The sequence below is a fragment of the Columba livia genome, chromosome Z (assembly GCF_036013475.1).
Source record: "Columba livia isolate bColLiv1 breed racing homer chromosome Z, bColLiv1.pat.W.v2, whole genome shotgun sequence".
Lineage (NCBI taxonomy): Eukaryota > Metazoa > Chordata > Aves > Columbiformes > Columbidae > Columba > Columba livia.
Window position 1 is genome coordinate 70,620,509 of NC_088642.1, and position 18,537 is coordinate 70,639,045.

The 18,537-nt window shown below is 41.8% G+C and overlaps 1 protein-coding gene across 1 annotated transcript in view; it reads right to left on the reverse strand.

Annotated features, from left to right (window-relative positions):
* TEK (TEK receptor tyrosine kinase) overlaps positions 1 to 17,746 on the reverse strand; it is a 46,130-nt gene extending 28,384 nt beyond the window's left edge. The window contains exons 1-2 of the mRNA XM_065046311.1: positions 17,342 to 17,746; positions 2,137 to 2,448 (exon numbers count right to left, since the gene is read on the reverse strand). Coding sequence (XP_064902383.1) covers positions 2,137 to 2,448; positions 17,342 to 17,393 — 364 coding nt within the window. The 5' untranslated portion in view covers positions 17,394 to 17,746. The remainder of the gene's footprint in view (positions 1 to 2,136; positions 2,449 to 17,341) is intronic.
* Between the last annotated feature and the right edge of the window lie 791 nt (positions 17,747 to 18,537).

Genomic DNA, 18,537 nt, shown 5'->3' on the forward strand with positions numbered 1-18,537 from the left:
TGTCACATGTGTGAATATTACATGTGTAACCATAATGCTAAAATATAAATAATTCAGGAGGACGGCATATCTGTAGAGTGAAACAGAAAAATGAACCTGTAATTATTACCTACTATACAGCAGAAATCTTCACTGTATCTGCATATCTGATGATAGGTACATAATCAGGCAGTGGGGCTACCCAAGAGATTAATGCTTACTGAGAGTTTCAGCAACTTTTTACCCTGAGGCTGCAAAACAGTGGCTGGATTTTCTCAAGTGCTGCTCCTTCCTGTGCCTTTTTTGTCGTCAGTAAGAAGCTGCACATTTCACCTCTTGCTCAAATTTTGGTGTTGAAAAACACATTCTGCCTCTAAAAATTATTCAGACAATGACAGTAAAGGGGAAAAAGGCCTGTTTTCCAGCTGCAGATACTTTGCCAAACCTCACAGTCCTTCACTGACCTCTCCCTCCCCTTTCTGTGCACTTCCACAGCTTTGAGAATTTTTGCTGTGCCTCTTTCTCACCCATCTAGCCTGCTTAGATTATACGGTTTCACTGGCACGTTGCTAGCTCAAATTTTGTCAGTGAAAGATTTTACAAAGACAATCTGAAAAATGGATTCAAACCCAGAAATTATTCAAAGAAATCTACCTATCTTTGGCATGAATGCTGTGTAATTTCTGGTTAGAACAATTTCTGTCACATAGGAAGCTCTCAAAGTTTGATTATTTTACATTTCCTGCTCCTAGATCCACAGATACCAATTGCAAAAACCTGGCTGATTCACAAGACACTCTTCCACTCATGGATGTTGTTCTACATGATGGCCAGACGTGTGCTCAGCTCACTGGCATTCTGCCACAGGCAGGGTCACATCCACTTTCCATGGACTGTTATCTTATCTCCTCCTCACTGCAGCCTCCTTTGAAACAATGGAACTGTCAGCCTGCATCTGCAGAGCTTTCTTGGTGACCAGTCCAACCCTTCAAAGACTACATTTGGTCAGAGAAAACATAAGCCAAACAAAAGCACACTTGTCCTGCCTACCTTGCTTCCAACGTTTGCATACTAAAAGCAATAAATAGACACTAGCTGTAACTTTAGGAGATAAGAACACTTCCATTTGCTCTTACTAAAACCTTATAAAGAAAGATTTACAGTGTCAAGTCTCTTCAGAGACCAGCTACTGTAGCATAAAACATTAGCAATACAGTGAAGTCTACTAAAAATCTGCTGAAGTTTTGAATGCTTGATTTGTTGCAGAAAATTAGCCAAAATTTCTTGCACTTCCCTGCAGTTTATGGTGATCTCTGGTTTGCAACTTGTCCAAGAAGTTTAATGAGGTCCACAAACAAGTAAAATTTTGCATAAAAGAAAATCTAATTTAATGGCTGGAGTGCTGGACCTTGGAAATCCCACCATCTCATCCCACCCTCTCTCTGCTGTATTTGCTTTTTCTACTTTTTCTACTGTGCATAGGCTTAAAACAAAAAGCAGTTAACAGTAAAATCCATAATGGATTTTCGTGAATAGCGTTCTTAGATTTTGGGAAACTTTCCTGGAGTTTCTTTCCAGTGTTGGGCTGATTTTTTTTTCATACTGACACAGACTGTGCAGATCCAGTGTTGCTCATCTGTAGTTTTACTTAACCTTAGGCAAGGCACTTATTTTCTAGGCTCCAGTTACACAATTTTTAATTTTTATTTTTTTTAAAGATAGTGATGTCTAGTTATCTACATCTCAGACCTGTCAAGACTTTAAAATGGAAGCATGTTTAGAGATTAAGGGTCTGGGATGTGAAAAAAACAGTGCAGGAGTTACTGGATATATTATTTCATGGGGTCAGTGAGGACGGTACTTACTGTATTTGCCACCTGACTTTGTGCTCCTGGCAGTAGCCAGATACAGGCAGAATACCTACAGATGCCTGACTAACTTCCACAAGGAAATGACTAGCATCTAGCATCAACCAGTTGCCTCTGCACTTTAGTAAAAACCTCAACAAACATGGGCTTAAACTGAGTCTATTTTTGTTTACTCCAGACTGCTTTGCCTGCTCTGGAGCCACGTTTGCGCCCACCTGTGTCAGCCAGGGATAACTGTCAGTCTGCAAGCAGTGACATGCAAAATTCAGATCTGACCACCATACAGTACCTTGCAGTGGCATCTTCATGGTGTGTATCCTTGTCACCTCGTCCTTGAGTTTCCCTTCACAGTAATATGCTCCAATAGTTTCACTGGCCTGTTCCCTCTTCCACACCACTGTTTTGGCTGTTGCTCTCTTCGAATCTTCATTAACCTCCAGTGGTTCCCGGTGCTGGTTTGTCACATCGTCCTGGTCTCGGTCTATCGTGATGGACTCACGGGAACGCCATTTGGAAGTGATACAGATAAGTGATGTCTCGGAGTTGCCCACCAGAGGGAATGAATTGATCAGTATGAGGTCCAGTGCTGCTTCCACTTTACCTATGGAAAAAAAGCAGCAAGTGAAAAAAATTTACTGCAGAGTTGGAGTATGTGGCCGATCAAATCTCCCGACAAGCTGTTTCACCCAGTACTCTGGGCTTCTCTGGCTTGGGTCTTGCACAGCTTTTGTGCAAAATATGAAGACTGTAGATTAACTATTCTGCTATACTGACTTCAGGTTTCGCTTTTTATGTCATAAACAGCTGGACCTTGTTTTTCTCAGAAGAGGAAATAAACCTTGCAAACTTGTGGGATTTCTTTAAGGAGCTGATGCAGAAGCCCAGAGAAAACCTGAGTTGCAGAAGCACAGATCCTTCAATAGTTAGATGTGTACATAAATGCAAGTAGGATGCTTTGCGGGTGATAGAGTCAGTAGATCATAAGATTGTCAGTTTAATGTCTCTTTTATGTCCTTTACATGGATTTACTGCATATGAATTGATGTAAAGTTGGTATGTCTTTCAGTTATAAGAACTGGTAGCACTTTGAGCACTTGGAGTATTTTTCGGCTGTTTTATGAATTTAGATTAATGATTTCATAACAATTCACATGTTAACCATTCGAAGCCCTAACAGACACTGGCAAGAACTGTGGCCCAAAGAAGCTTTCTCAGAGCAAAGAGCTGGTTGGCAGCACCAGTAAAGACATTTTTTATGAGGTTAGGTTTGAAGCAGTCGAAGTGGCTGCCTTTGATCAACAGAACATCCAGAAGTACACAAAGATGGGAGTTCTTTGAAAATGTTAGATACAACCCTAATTAAAGCAGTCTCTGGCAGACTGCTACAGATTTAGTTGTTCAAATGCGCATAGCAGGAGGGAAATACAGCTATAATCAACAATTTGCAAATAGCAGGCGTTTCCCTTTACTTTTGAAATTCAGGGTAAGGAGAAGGGAAACAGTAACATTTTTTCCAGCTGAAACAGGAAGAATCATTGATTTCTTTTATTCATCACATCTATTTTCCTGCTTTGGATACAAGTATATTTTGTATTTACGCAGAGAGGCCCAATGTTTAGTGCCGCTCAGCTTCCAAATGTTTCTCTGATTGGAAGGAAGGGGTATAGTCTTAGATAAGGGAGGTTGAAAGGTCTCAGTGCTGGCTGCAGCCTTTGCGTGTGTCTGTGCAGAGGTGGGGCCAAGGGAGGAGGTCCTCTGCTTTCAATGCCAGCAACCACTCTAGGGACTGAAGTATCTTGGCAGCACGCTGACACCACACCCAGCCACGGGTACCACCCTTTAATGTGCCAGCCCAGATAACTTGTAGTTACATAAAGAAGAAATGAAACCTTCTGGAAAGGATGCAACAGCTGTTGAACTATTGCATAAAGCTTCAGGTCAGCGAAGTCAGTGCATCCTGCTGCATGTTACAAAAATAAATCTTTTCAACAAAGTCAAATAAATACGTGGTAGAAGTGAGGCCATGCATTCATTTTATAGGGCATTTATCTCAATGTTTTTACTTATATATGAGGAACATTTGTGCTCTCGCTATGGGTCTGATGCATCAGCTGAAGGCAGATGTAATACAGCAAATGTAATACAGCAGTTACCAACACTGAAAGCAGAGGGCTTCATGTCATATCAGCAAGGATCATGTGCCACGTAGAGATATTCTTAAATCATAAACTGCAAGATCCTGATTTTTGCAAGCTTTTGTGAAACTCAGGATCAAATCTGGATCCAAACTCCGCGACTGGACATGATTATCTGTGTTGAGGTCAGACAGGGTGCTACAGATCAGAACCGAAACATTTTGGTGTTTCTGCCCAGCATCTACAGGGCACAGAGCTGCCACTATCTTTCTAAAACAGAGGTTTTGGCCCGTGTTCCTGTTCAAGGGATGGCTGCTCATCCAGGGCTCCAGTTCCACTTCTCTAGCACTTATCTGTTCCTCTGACTTCCCACACAGATTGAAAGGTGAAAATAACAACTCTTTCCCCACCTGCATCTCAACCTTTTAATAAGCTGAGAAAAAGCAATAGGTTAAGTCTGAGTTTTGAGGACTAGGTTTCATGTCGCCTTTGATCCCTATGCAAGACATAGCAAAGCAATATCACATCAGATTCAGGGCATTTGCCGCATGCTTTTCTGTTTCTTGCTAGCAATACAAATCACATAAACAAGTTGTAGAACAACCATAGCTCACGGGTATTACTTATTTATGGTTGTGATTATTCCAGATGAATCGAAATTTAGCCAGTGGTGGATGGATAGTGTTCTGATTGATTGTCTAAACATAGGTGGGTTTTTTTTTCCATATTAAACACTGTAGAGTGACTCAGACACGTGTGTGAGGCAGATGGAGCACAAATGGAGTTTCATGTCTTCCAGGAGAAACAATAGAAGGCTTTTCTTTATCTAAAAAGGAGTAATGTCTATGTATAAGTATAAAATCATATGTCAAGCATGATTTGGCAGCTGAAGTTTAACAGCTGAAATATATTGCAAGCAGAAATTAAAATATATCCAAATTACATTTTTGCACTGAGAAAAGCTATACTTTAGGTGTATTTTGGAAACAAACAAACAAAAAACCACCACCACCAACAACAACAAAACAAACAAAAACAACAAACAAACAAACAAACAAAAACAAACAAAAAAGCAAGCACCCTAGCAGCACATTGGCTTGAAGTCAACTCACTCATTCAACTCAGAATGTAACAGGACTGGCATTTTAAAGTCAGCCTAAGGCCTCTGAGGTGATAGCAAGGCTTTCTTTAACTCCACTGGGAGATGCTTCCCTCAATCAGTGAAAAAAAGAATCAAAACAAACCAAATCAACTAGACAGAATCAACAGAAAGCTTTAAAATGCACATATGCTTTCTGCTTAGGGATTCCTACAGTATCTCTTCCTGGTAATGCAACTTAAACTACCACAACTGTGCTTGCTAAAAATTAATTTACCTGGTCTTGCAAAACTTAGGCAAATCAAACCCTTGATGTTAATGAGACTTTGAGTATATAAGGACCAAGTAAGGACAACAGGATTTAGCTCTCTTAGAAAAGCACAAAAAATACAGACAGGAAACAGCCTGTCTCTGTACCAGCGACAATCCTCTGTGCTTCCTTAAAAAATCCTTTGACTCCTGCCCTGGTCCTTGAAGACCTGACCTTATCAGGAAGGCAATTTGCTGTGTGTGCAACTAGGCTTTGAGAGCACTTGCAGAAGGCTAATGCTGGAGACAGGAGATACCATGCAAATAGGATTTATCGCCCTGTGTTTATGAGACACGCTCATTGTGGTTCTGTGCTTTGAGCCTTTCCAGCACAGGGAAAATGGCATCCTCTAAACCAATAAGTTTACATAATAGCCCACGCACTATAACTCAGACAACAAAAGGAACGCAAGGAGACCTTTGCAGTTGCTCTTGGCCCACTCTTAACTACAGGATTGTGGTCACTCTTGCCAGGTAATAACTGGCTGTATCATTCACAGTTCTCTAGTACAGATTTACCTGGGGAAATTGTCCTGAACAGAGAATAAGTGATTATCACACTGCCTCTGCAGCCCCTGTGTGTTCTCATTCGCTGCCAAAATGCCACTTATACGGGCACGGAGACATCATGGTTTTTGTGCTGCATTGCACCAAGAAAACAAAGTCAGATCCAGCTGGAAGAAACAGCTCTCAGAAATTCCCTGGAACACGTCCCAAACACAGGTCTGCTCTAAGAGCAAGAAAGTCTCTGATAAGCTTTAAAACATCATTTACCTAGATCAGAGTTGGTGCTAGACACTAGTTTGTGAATAAAACAATGCCATGGTCTCTTAGCTGAGGTATTTTAATGCCACAGATGAGTGCACAAAGCAAGTCTTACAAGAACAGAAAAGTGTTATGATTTGTCCTTTGTCTCAGAAAGTTCCTGCTCTCAGAAAGTTCCTGCTTAAATGCTTCCGGATTAACATTGTTAACCCTTGTCTAGACCCCAGGAAATCATGGAAATATTATATTCAAGATGACTTCTACTTAATGTGAGGCCTTTGCAAAGTTGACTGTTAATTGGAAAAGTGTTCAGTACTGTGGAGTGGCCAAGACTCCCCTACCACAACAAACAGCTCCACCAAGGTAAAGGACAACTGTACCCCATTGCCCCCTAAGCACGTATTTAATCATTAGGCCGTATTCACAAGGTGTATTGAGAATATAAAGTTCTGAGTAAATGTTTCAGCTATTAATTAATACTGAGTAGCAGTGGAAGGAAATAAATTGTTTAGACATCTAATGATGTATTAATTTTCCTCATACTTGTACAGCTTTATTGTTAACTGCTTGAAGTGACTACAAGCTGAAAGTCCTTCCCTTGGCTTTTGGAGCATAACAGAGGAAAAAGAGCTGTGGTAAGACGTAAGAGGAAAGAGTAATACTTTTAAAGTACTAAATATTTAAGAGAAAAGGGGAGAGCAGAAAATTCCAGTAAATTCCACCCTTTTTTAATCAGGTAAAGCAAGGAGAATAAAAGGTGCTGTAATTTGAAATGCTTAAGAAATTCTTATTTTTTGTTGTTATTGCTTGGAAAACAAATTATTTCTGCTATTGACCATCTGTGAATGTGAATATAAAACACATAGGTACTATACTAACAGGGAATAAATACAGAATCTGTACTTAGTTTAGGTTTGTTGTTATGCTGAAAGTAAAACAGTCAGTTACATATAACACTCGCTACAGGATTCAAAAATAATTTTGAAACTGATGGAAATGTGTGTCCCAGTCTGTGTCAACTCATCAACCCCTCCTCCTTCAAGTATCTTAAAAAACAAGCACTCCCTCTGCTTCAAAGAATAAGGTTTTTGTTCAGAACAAACCTCAATTGCTATATAGCCTTTCTCGTAGTATTTCTCTTTGTGTCTTGTTCCATAGTTACAAGCTCAGCTGCACCCTCCTTGATTGTGTTCTTTATGTATAAAACCACATAGTTAAAATTATTGTTTAGGAATACAAATGGCAATCACATAAAGAATTTTGTTGAAAAAGTATAGAATTTGCTTAATTATTAGTAAGGTACTGAATAAATTACATTGCTTTTTTCTTTCAATTAACTAATTAGCCTATTTGAAAGATAATCAGGATGGAAATAATGCAAGTGAAATATGAAGAAGTCAATGTATTGGGTACTGTCCAGGGGCAGATAAGGAGCGAGTTGAGTCTGTGGGTGAGAATTAAGGGGCAGGCTGGCAGGGGTGACACTGTTGTGGGTGTCTATTACAGGCCACCAGATTGGGCTGAGGAAGTTGATGAGGCCTTCTACAGGCAGCTGAGAGTGGCCTCACAGTCACAGGCCCTGGTTGTTGTGGGTGATTTTAACTTCCCTGATGTTTGCTGAAAGGACCATTCAGCCAGCCAGCCACAGTCCAGGAGGTTCCTCCAGTGCCTTGATGATAACTTCCTCATGCAGATGGTGGAGGAGCTGACTAGGAGAGGTGCACTGCTGGACCTCATGCTCACTAACAAGGAGGGTCTGGTTGAAGCGGTAAAGGCCGAGGGCTGCCTTAGTTGCAGAGACCATGAAATGGTGGAGTTCAGGATCTCATATGGCAGGAACAGAATGCCAAGCAGAATCACAACCCTGGACTTCAGTAGGGCCAACTTCGGCCTTTTCAAGCAATTGCTAGGGGAAATCCTGTGGGAAAGGGTACTTGAAGGTAAAGGGGCCCAAGATAGTTGGTTGGCATTCAGGGACTGCTGCTTCCAAGCTCAAGATCAGAGCATCCCGACATGTAGGAAGTCAAGGAAGGGAGCCAGGAGACCTGTGTGGCTAAACAGGGAACTGCTGGGTAAGCTCAAGTGGAAGAGGAGAGTTTACGGATCATGGAAGGAGGTGCTGGCCATTTGAGAAGAATATAAGGCTGTTGTCAGAGAATGTAGGGAGGCAACTAGGAAAGCTAAACACTCCTTAGAATTAAACCTTGCGAGAGCAGTCAAGGACAACAGAAAGAGCTTTTTCAAATACATGACAGATAAAATTAACACTAGAGGCAATGTAGGCCCACTGATGAATAGGGTGGGTGCCCTGGTGACAGAAGATACAGAGAAGGCAGAATTACTGAATGCCTTCTTTGTCTCTGTCTACTCTGCTGGAGGCTGTCCTGGGGAGCCCTGTACCCCTGAGGCCCCAGAGGAAGTCAGGACACTGGAGGAGTTTGCCTCGGTTGATGAGGACTGGTTTAGGGACCAATTAAGCAATCTGGACATCCATAAATCTACTGGTCCAGATGGGATGCACCCGCAGGTGCTGAGAGAGCTGGCTGAGGTCATTGCTGGACCACTCTCCATCATCTTTGCTAAGTCATGGAAAACAGGAGAGGTGCCCGAGGATTGGAGGAAACCAAATGTCACTCCAGTCTTCAAAAAGGGCAAGAAAGAGGAACCGAGTAACTATAGATGGGTCAGCCTCACCTCCATCCATGCAAAGGTGATGGAATAACTTATTCTTGGTGCCATCTCAAGGCATATCAAGGATAAAAGGGTCATTAGGGGCAGTCAACACGGCTTCACCAAGGGGAAGCCGTGCTTGACCAAACTCATTGCCTTTTATGAGGACATAACCAAGTGGATAGATGATGGCAAAGCAATCAATGTGGTTTATCTTGATTTCAGTAAAGCATTTGACACCATCTCCCACAGCATCCTCACAGCTAAACTGAGGGAGTGTGGTCTGGATGATCGGGTAGTGAGGTGAACTGCAAACTGGCTGAAGGAAAGAAGCCAGAGAGTCGTGGCCAATGGGACAGAGTCTAGCTGGAGGCCTGTATCTAGTGGAGTGCCTCAAGGGTCAGTACTGGGACCAGTGCTATTCAATATATTCATCAGTTATTTGGATGAGGGAATAGAGTGCACTGTCAGCAAGTTTGCTGATGACACTAAGCTGGGAGGAGTGGCTGACACACCAGAAGGCTGTGCTGCCATCCAGCGGGACCTGGACAGGCTGGAGAGTTGGGTGGGGAAAAATTTAATGAAATATAATAAGGGCAAGGGTAAGAGTCTTGCATCTGGGCAAGAACAACTCCAGTTTCCAGTGCAAGTTGGTGAATGACCTATTAAAGAGCAGTGTAGGGGAAAGGGACCTGTGGGTCCTGGTGGACAGCAGGATGACCATCAGCCAGCACTGTGCCCTTGTGGCCAGGAAGGCCAATGGCATCCTGGGGTGTATTAGAAGGGGCGTAGTTAGCAGGTCAGAGAGGTTCTCCTTCCCGTCTACTCTGCCCTGGTGAGACCACATCTGGAATATTGTGTCCAGTTCTGGGCCCCTCAGTTCCAGAAGGACAGGGAACTGCTGGAGAGAGTCCAGTGCAGAGCAATGAAGATGCTGAAGGGAGTGGAGCATTTCTCTTATGAGGAAAGGCTGAGGGAGCTGGGGCTTTTTAGCTTGGAGAAGAGGAGACTGAGGGGTGACCTCAATAATATGTAAAGGGTGAGTGTTGTGAGGATGGAGCCAGGCTCTTCTCGGTGACAGCCAATGGTAGGACAAGGGGCAATGGGCAAACTGGAACACAGGAGGTTCCACTTAAATTTGAGAAGAAACTTCTTCTCAGTGAGGGTGACAGACACTGGAACAGGCTGCCCAGGGGTGTTGTGGAGTCTCCTTCTCCGGAGACATTCAAAACCCACCTGGACACATCCCTGTGTAACCTCATCTGGGTGTTCCTGTTCTGGCAGGGGGATTGGACTGGATGATCTTTTCAGGTCCCTTCCAATCCCTGACATTCTGTGATTCTGTGACTTATGAACAGGTTGAACAGGACTGGAGCCAGTTTTGACCTGTGGGGAACCCCACTAACTACAGGCCTCCAACCAGACACTGTACTGTTGATCACAACCCTCTGAGCTCTGCTGTCCAGCCAGTTTTCATTCCATCTCACCATGTGCTCACCCAGCTCACAATTCCTAGGCTTTTCTATGAGAATGTTTCTGTTTCTCTCATCAATCTTTGCTACTTTTTGTTCATTCTCTGCAAAAATAAATAATTTGGGGTGGCCTTGAAATCACATATTAATTTTATAGGTCTGTAGCCTCTTTGTGGCCTGGAAACTTCATCTGGGATGCAAAGACAGCAGCAGCTCATGTAATTTCTCCCAGTGAGTCAAGTTCTCCCCTGGCAGCTCAGTCCTCCACAGGAAAACAAAGCTGGAGTTATTATTACCCCAAGAGATTAAGGTTCTCTGCCACACAACAGCAGCAGGGAAAACGAAATGGAAAAAAAAAAAACACAACCAAACCAGAAAAAGCAGCTACTGAAAACCAGCTCGTAAATGACTGAAAATTCAAGTTTCCTAATGAAACATTTCTTGTTGTCCATAGAAAGAATCTTGCTGCTTGTATCTTGTAATATAATCATAGAATAATTTGGATTGGAAAGGACCTTCAAAGCTCATCTAGTCCAACCCCTGCCATGAGCAGGGACATCTTCACCCAGCTCAGGTTGCTCAGAGCCCCGTCCAGCCTGGCCTGGGATGTCTCCAGGGATGGGGCATCTACCACCTCTCTGGGCAACCTGGGCCAGGGTTTCACCACCCTCATTGTGAAAAAATTTCTTCCTCATGTCCAGCCTGAATCTCCCCTCATTTAGTTTAAAATCATCACCTCGTGTCCTGTCACAATAGGCCTTGTCCCCAGTCTGTGATGCTACTGGGCAGCTGTGGGATGGCTCACAGCTCAAATACTGATACCTTCTGCCTTTAGAAATAGGGTGCTATTTGTGGACAGAAGGCATTGTGACACTAATAACAGACTAAAAATTAGTGACAGAACATAATTTTGCTACGTAGTTGTAAAACCAGAGCACAAATGGGAAAAATAAAATAATCTGTCAAATCTACTAGGGCTGATGGTTTCTTACTGGCCCTTGGGTACATCTGGAGAAGCTGAAGGAAATGCAACAACTGCCCTCTTGAAAAATACAATGTAATTATTTTTACCGCATTTCAGTTGTTTCACAACCCATCAAAGCAACCTTTTAAAGATGAAAAAGCTAGAAAAGAAGCACTGATGCATCTTTGTTGGGGGTTCCCCAGTGAGTGTGCCTAAATGTGTGTGTGTGTGAGTAACCAAAATGTAGAAAGACACTTTTTCATGACTTCTGCTTAGGCCTGGTTGACCATTAGCAAGTAAAGCATAAAACAATAGCAGAAATTTCTTGTTGAACAACCAGCTGACAATATGCTATGTAATCCTGAAAAAGGATGAGGATTGTGGGAAAGCTCGAGTGGGACAGGCTTGGAGTTCAGCTAGGCAAAACTTCTGTCAAGAAAGTACTTGCAAGCAAGAATAAATATGTCCATAACGAGGGTGGTCCTTGTAAGTTGCATTAAGAAGCTACTATGTATACTGCATATGTATACTGTACGTTGTTTGTTTGCACATGCCAGGCTGAAGCATGCAAATTAATGTAGGTAATTTGTCTTCACAGGATACATGCATAAGTTTAATTTTCTGGAAGTGTCTGTGAGCACTAGCTGCTGAATGGACACCCTCTAATATGCTATTGCCTGTACAGCAATATACCCTTACTTTGCCACTCAGTGACTTTTCTGAGTAGTGGGAGATGTTTCTGGTGACGAGCACAGTTTGTGACTAACGAGGCTAAGGTGCCTGGCCAGCAGCCGCCCTGGGATGAACAGCCAGAAGATAACACAAGAGAAAATCACCAGCACAATCAGAAATGCAGATGGAACTGCATTGTCAAAAGAGACTTGTTACACTCCAGAGGGGAAGTTAACCAAGCCACTTCATTAGACAATCTGAGACAACACAAATAGTAAATAAATACCAGGCAAGCAAAACATCAACCTTGAAACAAAAAGTTTACATATATTACTATTGAATAAAAAAAATGTCATTTGTGAACCTGTCTTTCAAAAACCCTCTCAGGACTTAGTAAATGCCATAGATCTTCACACCCTAAAAGTGTTTGCATTTCCTAGGGAGGAATTTCAAAAAGGGAATTTTGATGGTTTTTTTTTTTCTTTTTTATGATATGACCCTTGTTTAACATTAATAGTGTATGTTCTTAGTTTGGGTGTTAGTTGTAGAACATTTATTAAACCTGCACCCTAAAAGCAATTGGCATTTAAAATTCTTTCCACAAAAGTCTCCAGTTCAGACACAGGCTGGTTCTTTGCTATGTGTCTCCACTGAAACCGCAGTGGAACAACATCCTAAATATGATCTGGTCACTAGTGCAGGGTAGACACTGTCTTTTGAGGACAGTTCTTCGTTGCACTTTCCCTAAGATTTTCATCCCCCCAGTCCCAGATAGGTCTTGCATCACAGCGGGAGCTGACCATGGAGCTATGCATCTGTCTCACACAAGTGGCAGGCACATCCATTTTCGGTTCACTCCTTCTGTGCCTGGCCAACACCCTCCACACCACGATGACTTCTTGGTCTTCCATGGGAAGCTGAACTGGGTTTTTGCATGTTAAAGAGATGGGTCTGGGCCAAGCAGGCTAAGTCCATGTGATCAATACAAAGCAGCTTTCCAACCCAAGTAATTCTCATTGTGGGCACTTGAAGGACCAACTCCACGTCTCCCTTGCCCTAAAGCCAGTTGCTCAGCTGCAGTCAGTCTCTCTGACTTCTACGCTCCTTCTTGACTATCTAAAGCTATCCAGATGAAATTCTTGTGGGCATCAGACCATCTCTGCAAAATGTTGCAACTTTTTTTCCTGAAATTAAATTTCAGCAAAAATGTAATCCATCCAACCCACTTAATTATGACTAAATACTCCAACAATACAATATATATGTATAAATTTATATATGAAATCTGTATCTGAAACAATACCATATGTTAACAGTTGTGAATGCAGTGTGACTTCATTTCACGCTTTCAGATTTGATTCCTCTGGGTGTGATGCAACAACTTTTCACTTCTGACTATTTCCAGCTGCTGAAATGGTCTTTGGGAGCACAGGCTTCCTGAGCACTACTCTGCCTCTCACTAGGTCTGAACCAGGCACCACATCAAAAGCAAGCTCTAAAGCAAAAAAACACCCCAGAAGAACAGGAGAGAATCACCCCACTTCTGTAAATCTACTTAGAGTAGGTGCACGGAGCTGCCTGCACCAGCTGAAGCTCTTTGGTTTGGCTTCCAGCTGCAGAGTCAGGGAGTGGTGAATTAGATCACAGCTAGAACACTTTATTTTTCACCCCCCAAACATATAACCAACAATGTAACTAAAACAGATCAGCTCTCTTTCTCCCATAAAACAGATCCATCAATTCTGTGGTCATGACTATCCTAACAGAACTGTGCAGAAATATCTACATTCAGCAGATCAGCAACTCAACCTGTGGCAGGTCCATCATTTCTGGAATAGATGAAGGCTGTATCTCAAGAAGAGTTTAAATTCCATGTAAATTTCAGACTCATGAGAAAGGCAGGAGGACATTGTTTCCTCTGGATGAATAAGCTAAGTGTGGCGGGCAGACGCCATTGCTGTGTCTCACAAATCAAATACACCTCAGGAACAAGGAATGAAAACTGTTTTAAAATTCCTCTTGCAATTCACATTAGTAGCTTGATAACTTAGGTGTCTGAAAGGTTGTGTATCAGTGTAATGTCTGGTCAGCATAGTTTTGAGATAACTGAGATTAAAAGCTCAAATGTGGTTTGTATCCACTGCTTTTGCTGTGAGTGGCTCAAAACCCCAGAACTGCGGCTTCAAACATTCAAACAGACTGTTTGAATTTCAGGTGCCATTCTTGTCTGACAGCAGCAAATTTCAAGATACTCACAGAGGCCTCGTCCCTTTCACTAGAGGAAGAATGACATTCGTGCTCACTGTCATAGATATGCAGTAACCAGAGGTTAGTGCAGGTTTTCCTTATGTTAATTTAATCCTCACAAGAGAAAAACAAGTCTTGAAACAGAATTATTAGAACTTTCCAGTCTAACAAAAAATTATGACTTCTTGTAATTTTGAAGACCCTAGTAATGGTGCTTGTGTGTCTGGCAATGTATGTCAAAAGCTGCTTAACTTTCTAGATATTTAAACGAGCCACATAATAATACTAATATATACAATTTATTTATTTTTTTTTCAGAACACCTTCTGTTCCCAAAGAAAACACAGCCATCAACAGGGATGATAGAGAGCTACCACTGAATGCCACTGCACTGTTGGCTCCACTGCTACCCTTTCTTAAAAGGCTAATATAACCTTTTGAGACTTTTACCATATATAGATCCAACAGCTTAATCATAAAAAAAAAAGTGCAGTATTTTTAGAAACCGCTGAATCTAAGATTATTGTTAGAGCAAAGCTATAGCACAGAAGATTCTGTCTGTCTTGGACAGCAGAGGCATCTGACAATGCATTTGTTTCCTGCCAGAAACAGTCAAAGAAATGTGCTTGAAACTGGTTTTAATTGTTTCTAGTTTCCACAAATCTCCTACTGATGGTGGCCCTCTTGCTAAAATAAGGCTCATATATCAACATTTTACAGCCCACTGTAAGAAGCTGCAAGCGAATTTCCAGACCACCTGAGGATCTTGCTGAAAAGCAAAAGGCAAGTTATGAAACTAATTTCTTGGTTTTGCTCAGCCTTCCAAGGGAATAGGTGAGTCTGTGATTCTCCGTTAGTCAGGACTTAGCAGATTGTACCTCGCCAAAACCTTGGTGTTTTACTCCATGCTTCAGGATGGATGCCAGGATAATTTTGATTCCACAAAATGTTCACTGGAGTAGAATCAACCAAAGAAAAACAAATGGTGATGCTCAGTATGGCTTCAAGAATCCCAAGAGGATTAAATTCAACCCCATGTCAGTTTAATTAAGCATTTGCTATGGCAAACAGTGACTCTATATACCGTGCAAAAGTGAGCATTTGTGTGTATTTTGAATGTTACCTACCAAATAACATCTTTAGCTTTAGTTATGAATAGAGTACTGGTATTAAAAAAAAAAAAAGAAAAAAAGAAAAAAAGAAAAAAAAGAAGACATTAAATCTAAGGCCATTTCTCGTAATGGGAGCCAAGCCAACAGTCTTCACGTTGGAAAAGGGTGGGGTGGATTTTGTGCCTACCCAGCAACACACCCAGAGAAGCTGACGATCATCGGGACAAGGTTAAGCCAGTTCACTGTCTGTAAATCCTCCCCTGCTCGGGGAATGTCATTCCTGCTTTCCTCAGCTCCGCCTGCAGTATCTAGAGGAAAGCGGGGCTTGCATTGTCTTCCCCCGCTCGCCCCAGGAAACATGATATCATTCTCAAACAAAAGCGGGAAAGCTGACAGATCTATTGAGATGGGTGTGACTGCAGCACACACCTCGCCGGGCAGCCCCTGTGGAAAAGGCAGGGGCCAGCAGCTCTTAAGAACCAGGCTGTCTGCACTGTCCCTGTTTACACCTAATCTCTGCACCCCACTTCTGTTGCTCCGGTATATGTGACTTCATGAATGCTGATTGCTTTCTGTGCCGTTTAGGTGTATGTTACCATGTAGAGAATCAGGAGAGACAAGGAAAAAGAGTTGGGGTAACTGAACTTTCTTTTCTTCTCCATCCATAATGCTCACAGCATGAGATACCTCCTTGAAGTGAAAAGCTGGAAGTGATTCGAGGGCTGAATACGTTGAATCAATGTGCAGCTAAACAATCAAGAAACTTAAGCCACAAAAGAGGAATTGGTAAACAATATGCAGCCTATTACAGCAATGGCTAAATGAGAATACTTCCAAACATGCATTCAACAGATTTTAAACAGATTTTTTGCCCGTGTTAATCTCTAGCCTTTTATAGATGCCACAGTTACATCTCAGACTCATTTGTTCATAATTTCATTTAGCTATTAACATGCTGCTAATCAAGAAGATCTGGAAATTGTAAAGCAAGTTACACAGCAATGAGGACTTCTGCCTTTTCTTTCTACTTTCTTGTTTCCATTGTAGGACAATCTGTAGTTTTACAGCACTTTACCTTTTTACTGTGAGATGGACTGCAAAGACCAATGCATATCTCAATGAAAGGGTTAGCAGTGAGTTAAGAGTCTAAGGTTATCCTGTGACTTGTATTTCTCTTTTACAGATTTTGCTTGGTATGTTACCCAGAATAAACTGTTTAGAAAACAAAATAGGGATGGTGAAAGCAATACTCAAATACTGAGCAGTTAAGAACCTGATGGAAAGACCACGGGTTTTCTCAGGGCTCTGCTTGCGACAGCTTCAGCAAAGCATCTCCAACAGTAATGCTCCAAATAGTATAAACTTAATTTATGTTAATAAAATCTTACTGTCTATGTTTCTGGCAATGTCTCTTATGACAAACTTTTGACTTACTGAACTACTGACATTTGGTGACAATACTGATTCATTATTTATCTGTCTTTGAAGTGTTATTAATTGATCTTATATAAGGTGCATTTTTCTGCCCTTTTTGTCCACTGAATTTCATCTCGAGTCCAGTGTAGAATCTTACCTAAAAACTTGTCTAAAATCAGATACTGAAATACCTAGAAACATCAACATTTCCTACTGCACACCCAGTTCATAAAGTCAGTCACAGAAAACGTCAATATTTCGTTTGTATTTAAAGCAGATATTATTGGGGAAAGACATTATCAATTTATGAAAATGTTAATACCCTTATGCAGAAAAGAAACCCTGTTGCAATGTCTGTATGTGTCAACAAATGACTTCAACAATTATAAAGAGGTAGCAGCAGATTCTACACGTATCTAAATCCTCCCCACAGCTTGGCCACAGTCCTTCCCGCACTTTCTTTGAGAGTGCTGCACAGAGACAAATGGACTCACTGAAACAAACACAAATACTTAGATCAATACAAGTAAGTGCTGGAGTAAGGAGTAGGGAGTCCTGAGTTTTGTCTGCACGTTGCATGAGAAACAAGAGAGGCATGGCAGGTCGACAACAGATACTAAAGCAAAGGCTTACCTGAAATCATCAGGCTGAATCCATAAAGAACTAGATGTGCTAAAGGGTCCATGCTTTCCAAAATATATCCATCCAGTTCTTACAGTCACTCATGGAGTATCGTTTTCTCGGGTCGATGTTTACTGTTGACTCCTCTCCTGCATGGTACGCTGTTTACAAGTCACAGGCAAGAAATTGTAGCACTGGCGCAGGCTGCAACAGTCTCATTGCTGTCTGAGTACAGGGAGTTTAAGTTCCTTTTTCCTGTTTCCTTTGTAGATTAGGATGGGAAAGGCAGGATCTTAAAGGCATTTTTGTATCAGCGGGACTGCAGGGCACTGCAAATCCCGTCCATCCAGCAATACATCAAAAGGGTTATCTGGAGCTGCTGGAGAAGCTGGGACTGCTCGTGGTCACAGTCAGCAAAATGGGAACAATGGTGGCATCCTCCAGCAGGCGGGAGAGTGCAAGGGAAAAGTCCTCCACCTAGGTACACCAGGTGGAAACTGTCATCCCCATCTGCTAAATTCTCAGGGTGCTATCATCTTTTCCCTTATTTATTCAGTCAGCCCATGTGTAAGCTGCTGGCTGCAATGCATCTCAGCGCACAGTAATAAAAATACAAGACAAACGGTAACAAAACAACCAGCTGAATCCAGTATAGACCAAAGCCAGTCACAATCCAGCAAACTGCTCCATAAGTTCATGTGCTTTACTGGAAATCATTTTTCTCTACGTTTGACAATTGGAAACAGACCGAAAACTTGTTTCAATAATATATTGCACGAGAGTTATTATGACTTCACTGGGATCAAAATGCCACATCACTTAGGGGAGGCTCAAATCTCAGAAGCTAAGACAAAACATAAGGAAAAAAATACAAGGACCACCCCTCGTCAAAAATTTAAAAAAAAGAAGAAAAAAATTTGAAAGGCAGCTCTCAGCTGTATAAGATAATTGCAAATAAAGGGCAATCTTATTTACCACATGACTAAATATAACCCATGACAATGTACCATTTGACAATCCTGTAGTTCTGCCAAGATGCTAACACCCACAATGACTTTTACAGAAGTATAGAAAAGTGAATGTTCAGCATCATTTTGGAAATGGGGTATGGGCTGATCCTATCTTGAATTAATTTCCTTAAGAAGACCTTTAGTCTTTGTTTAGTGTAGATTTCACAAAAAGAGTCCTTTACACCCAGTATCTATTGC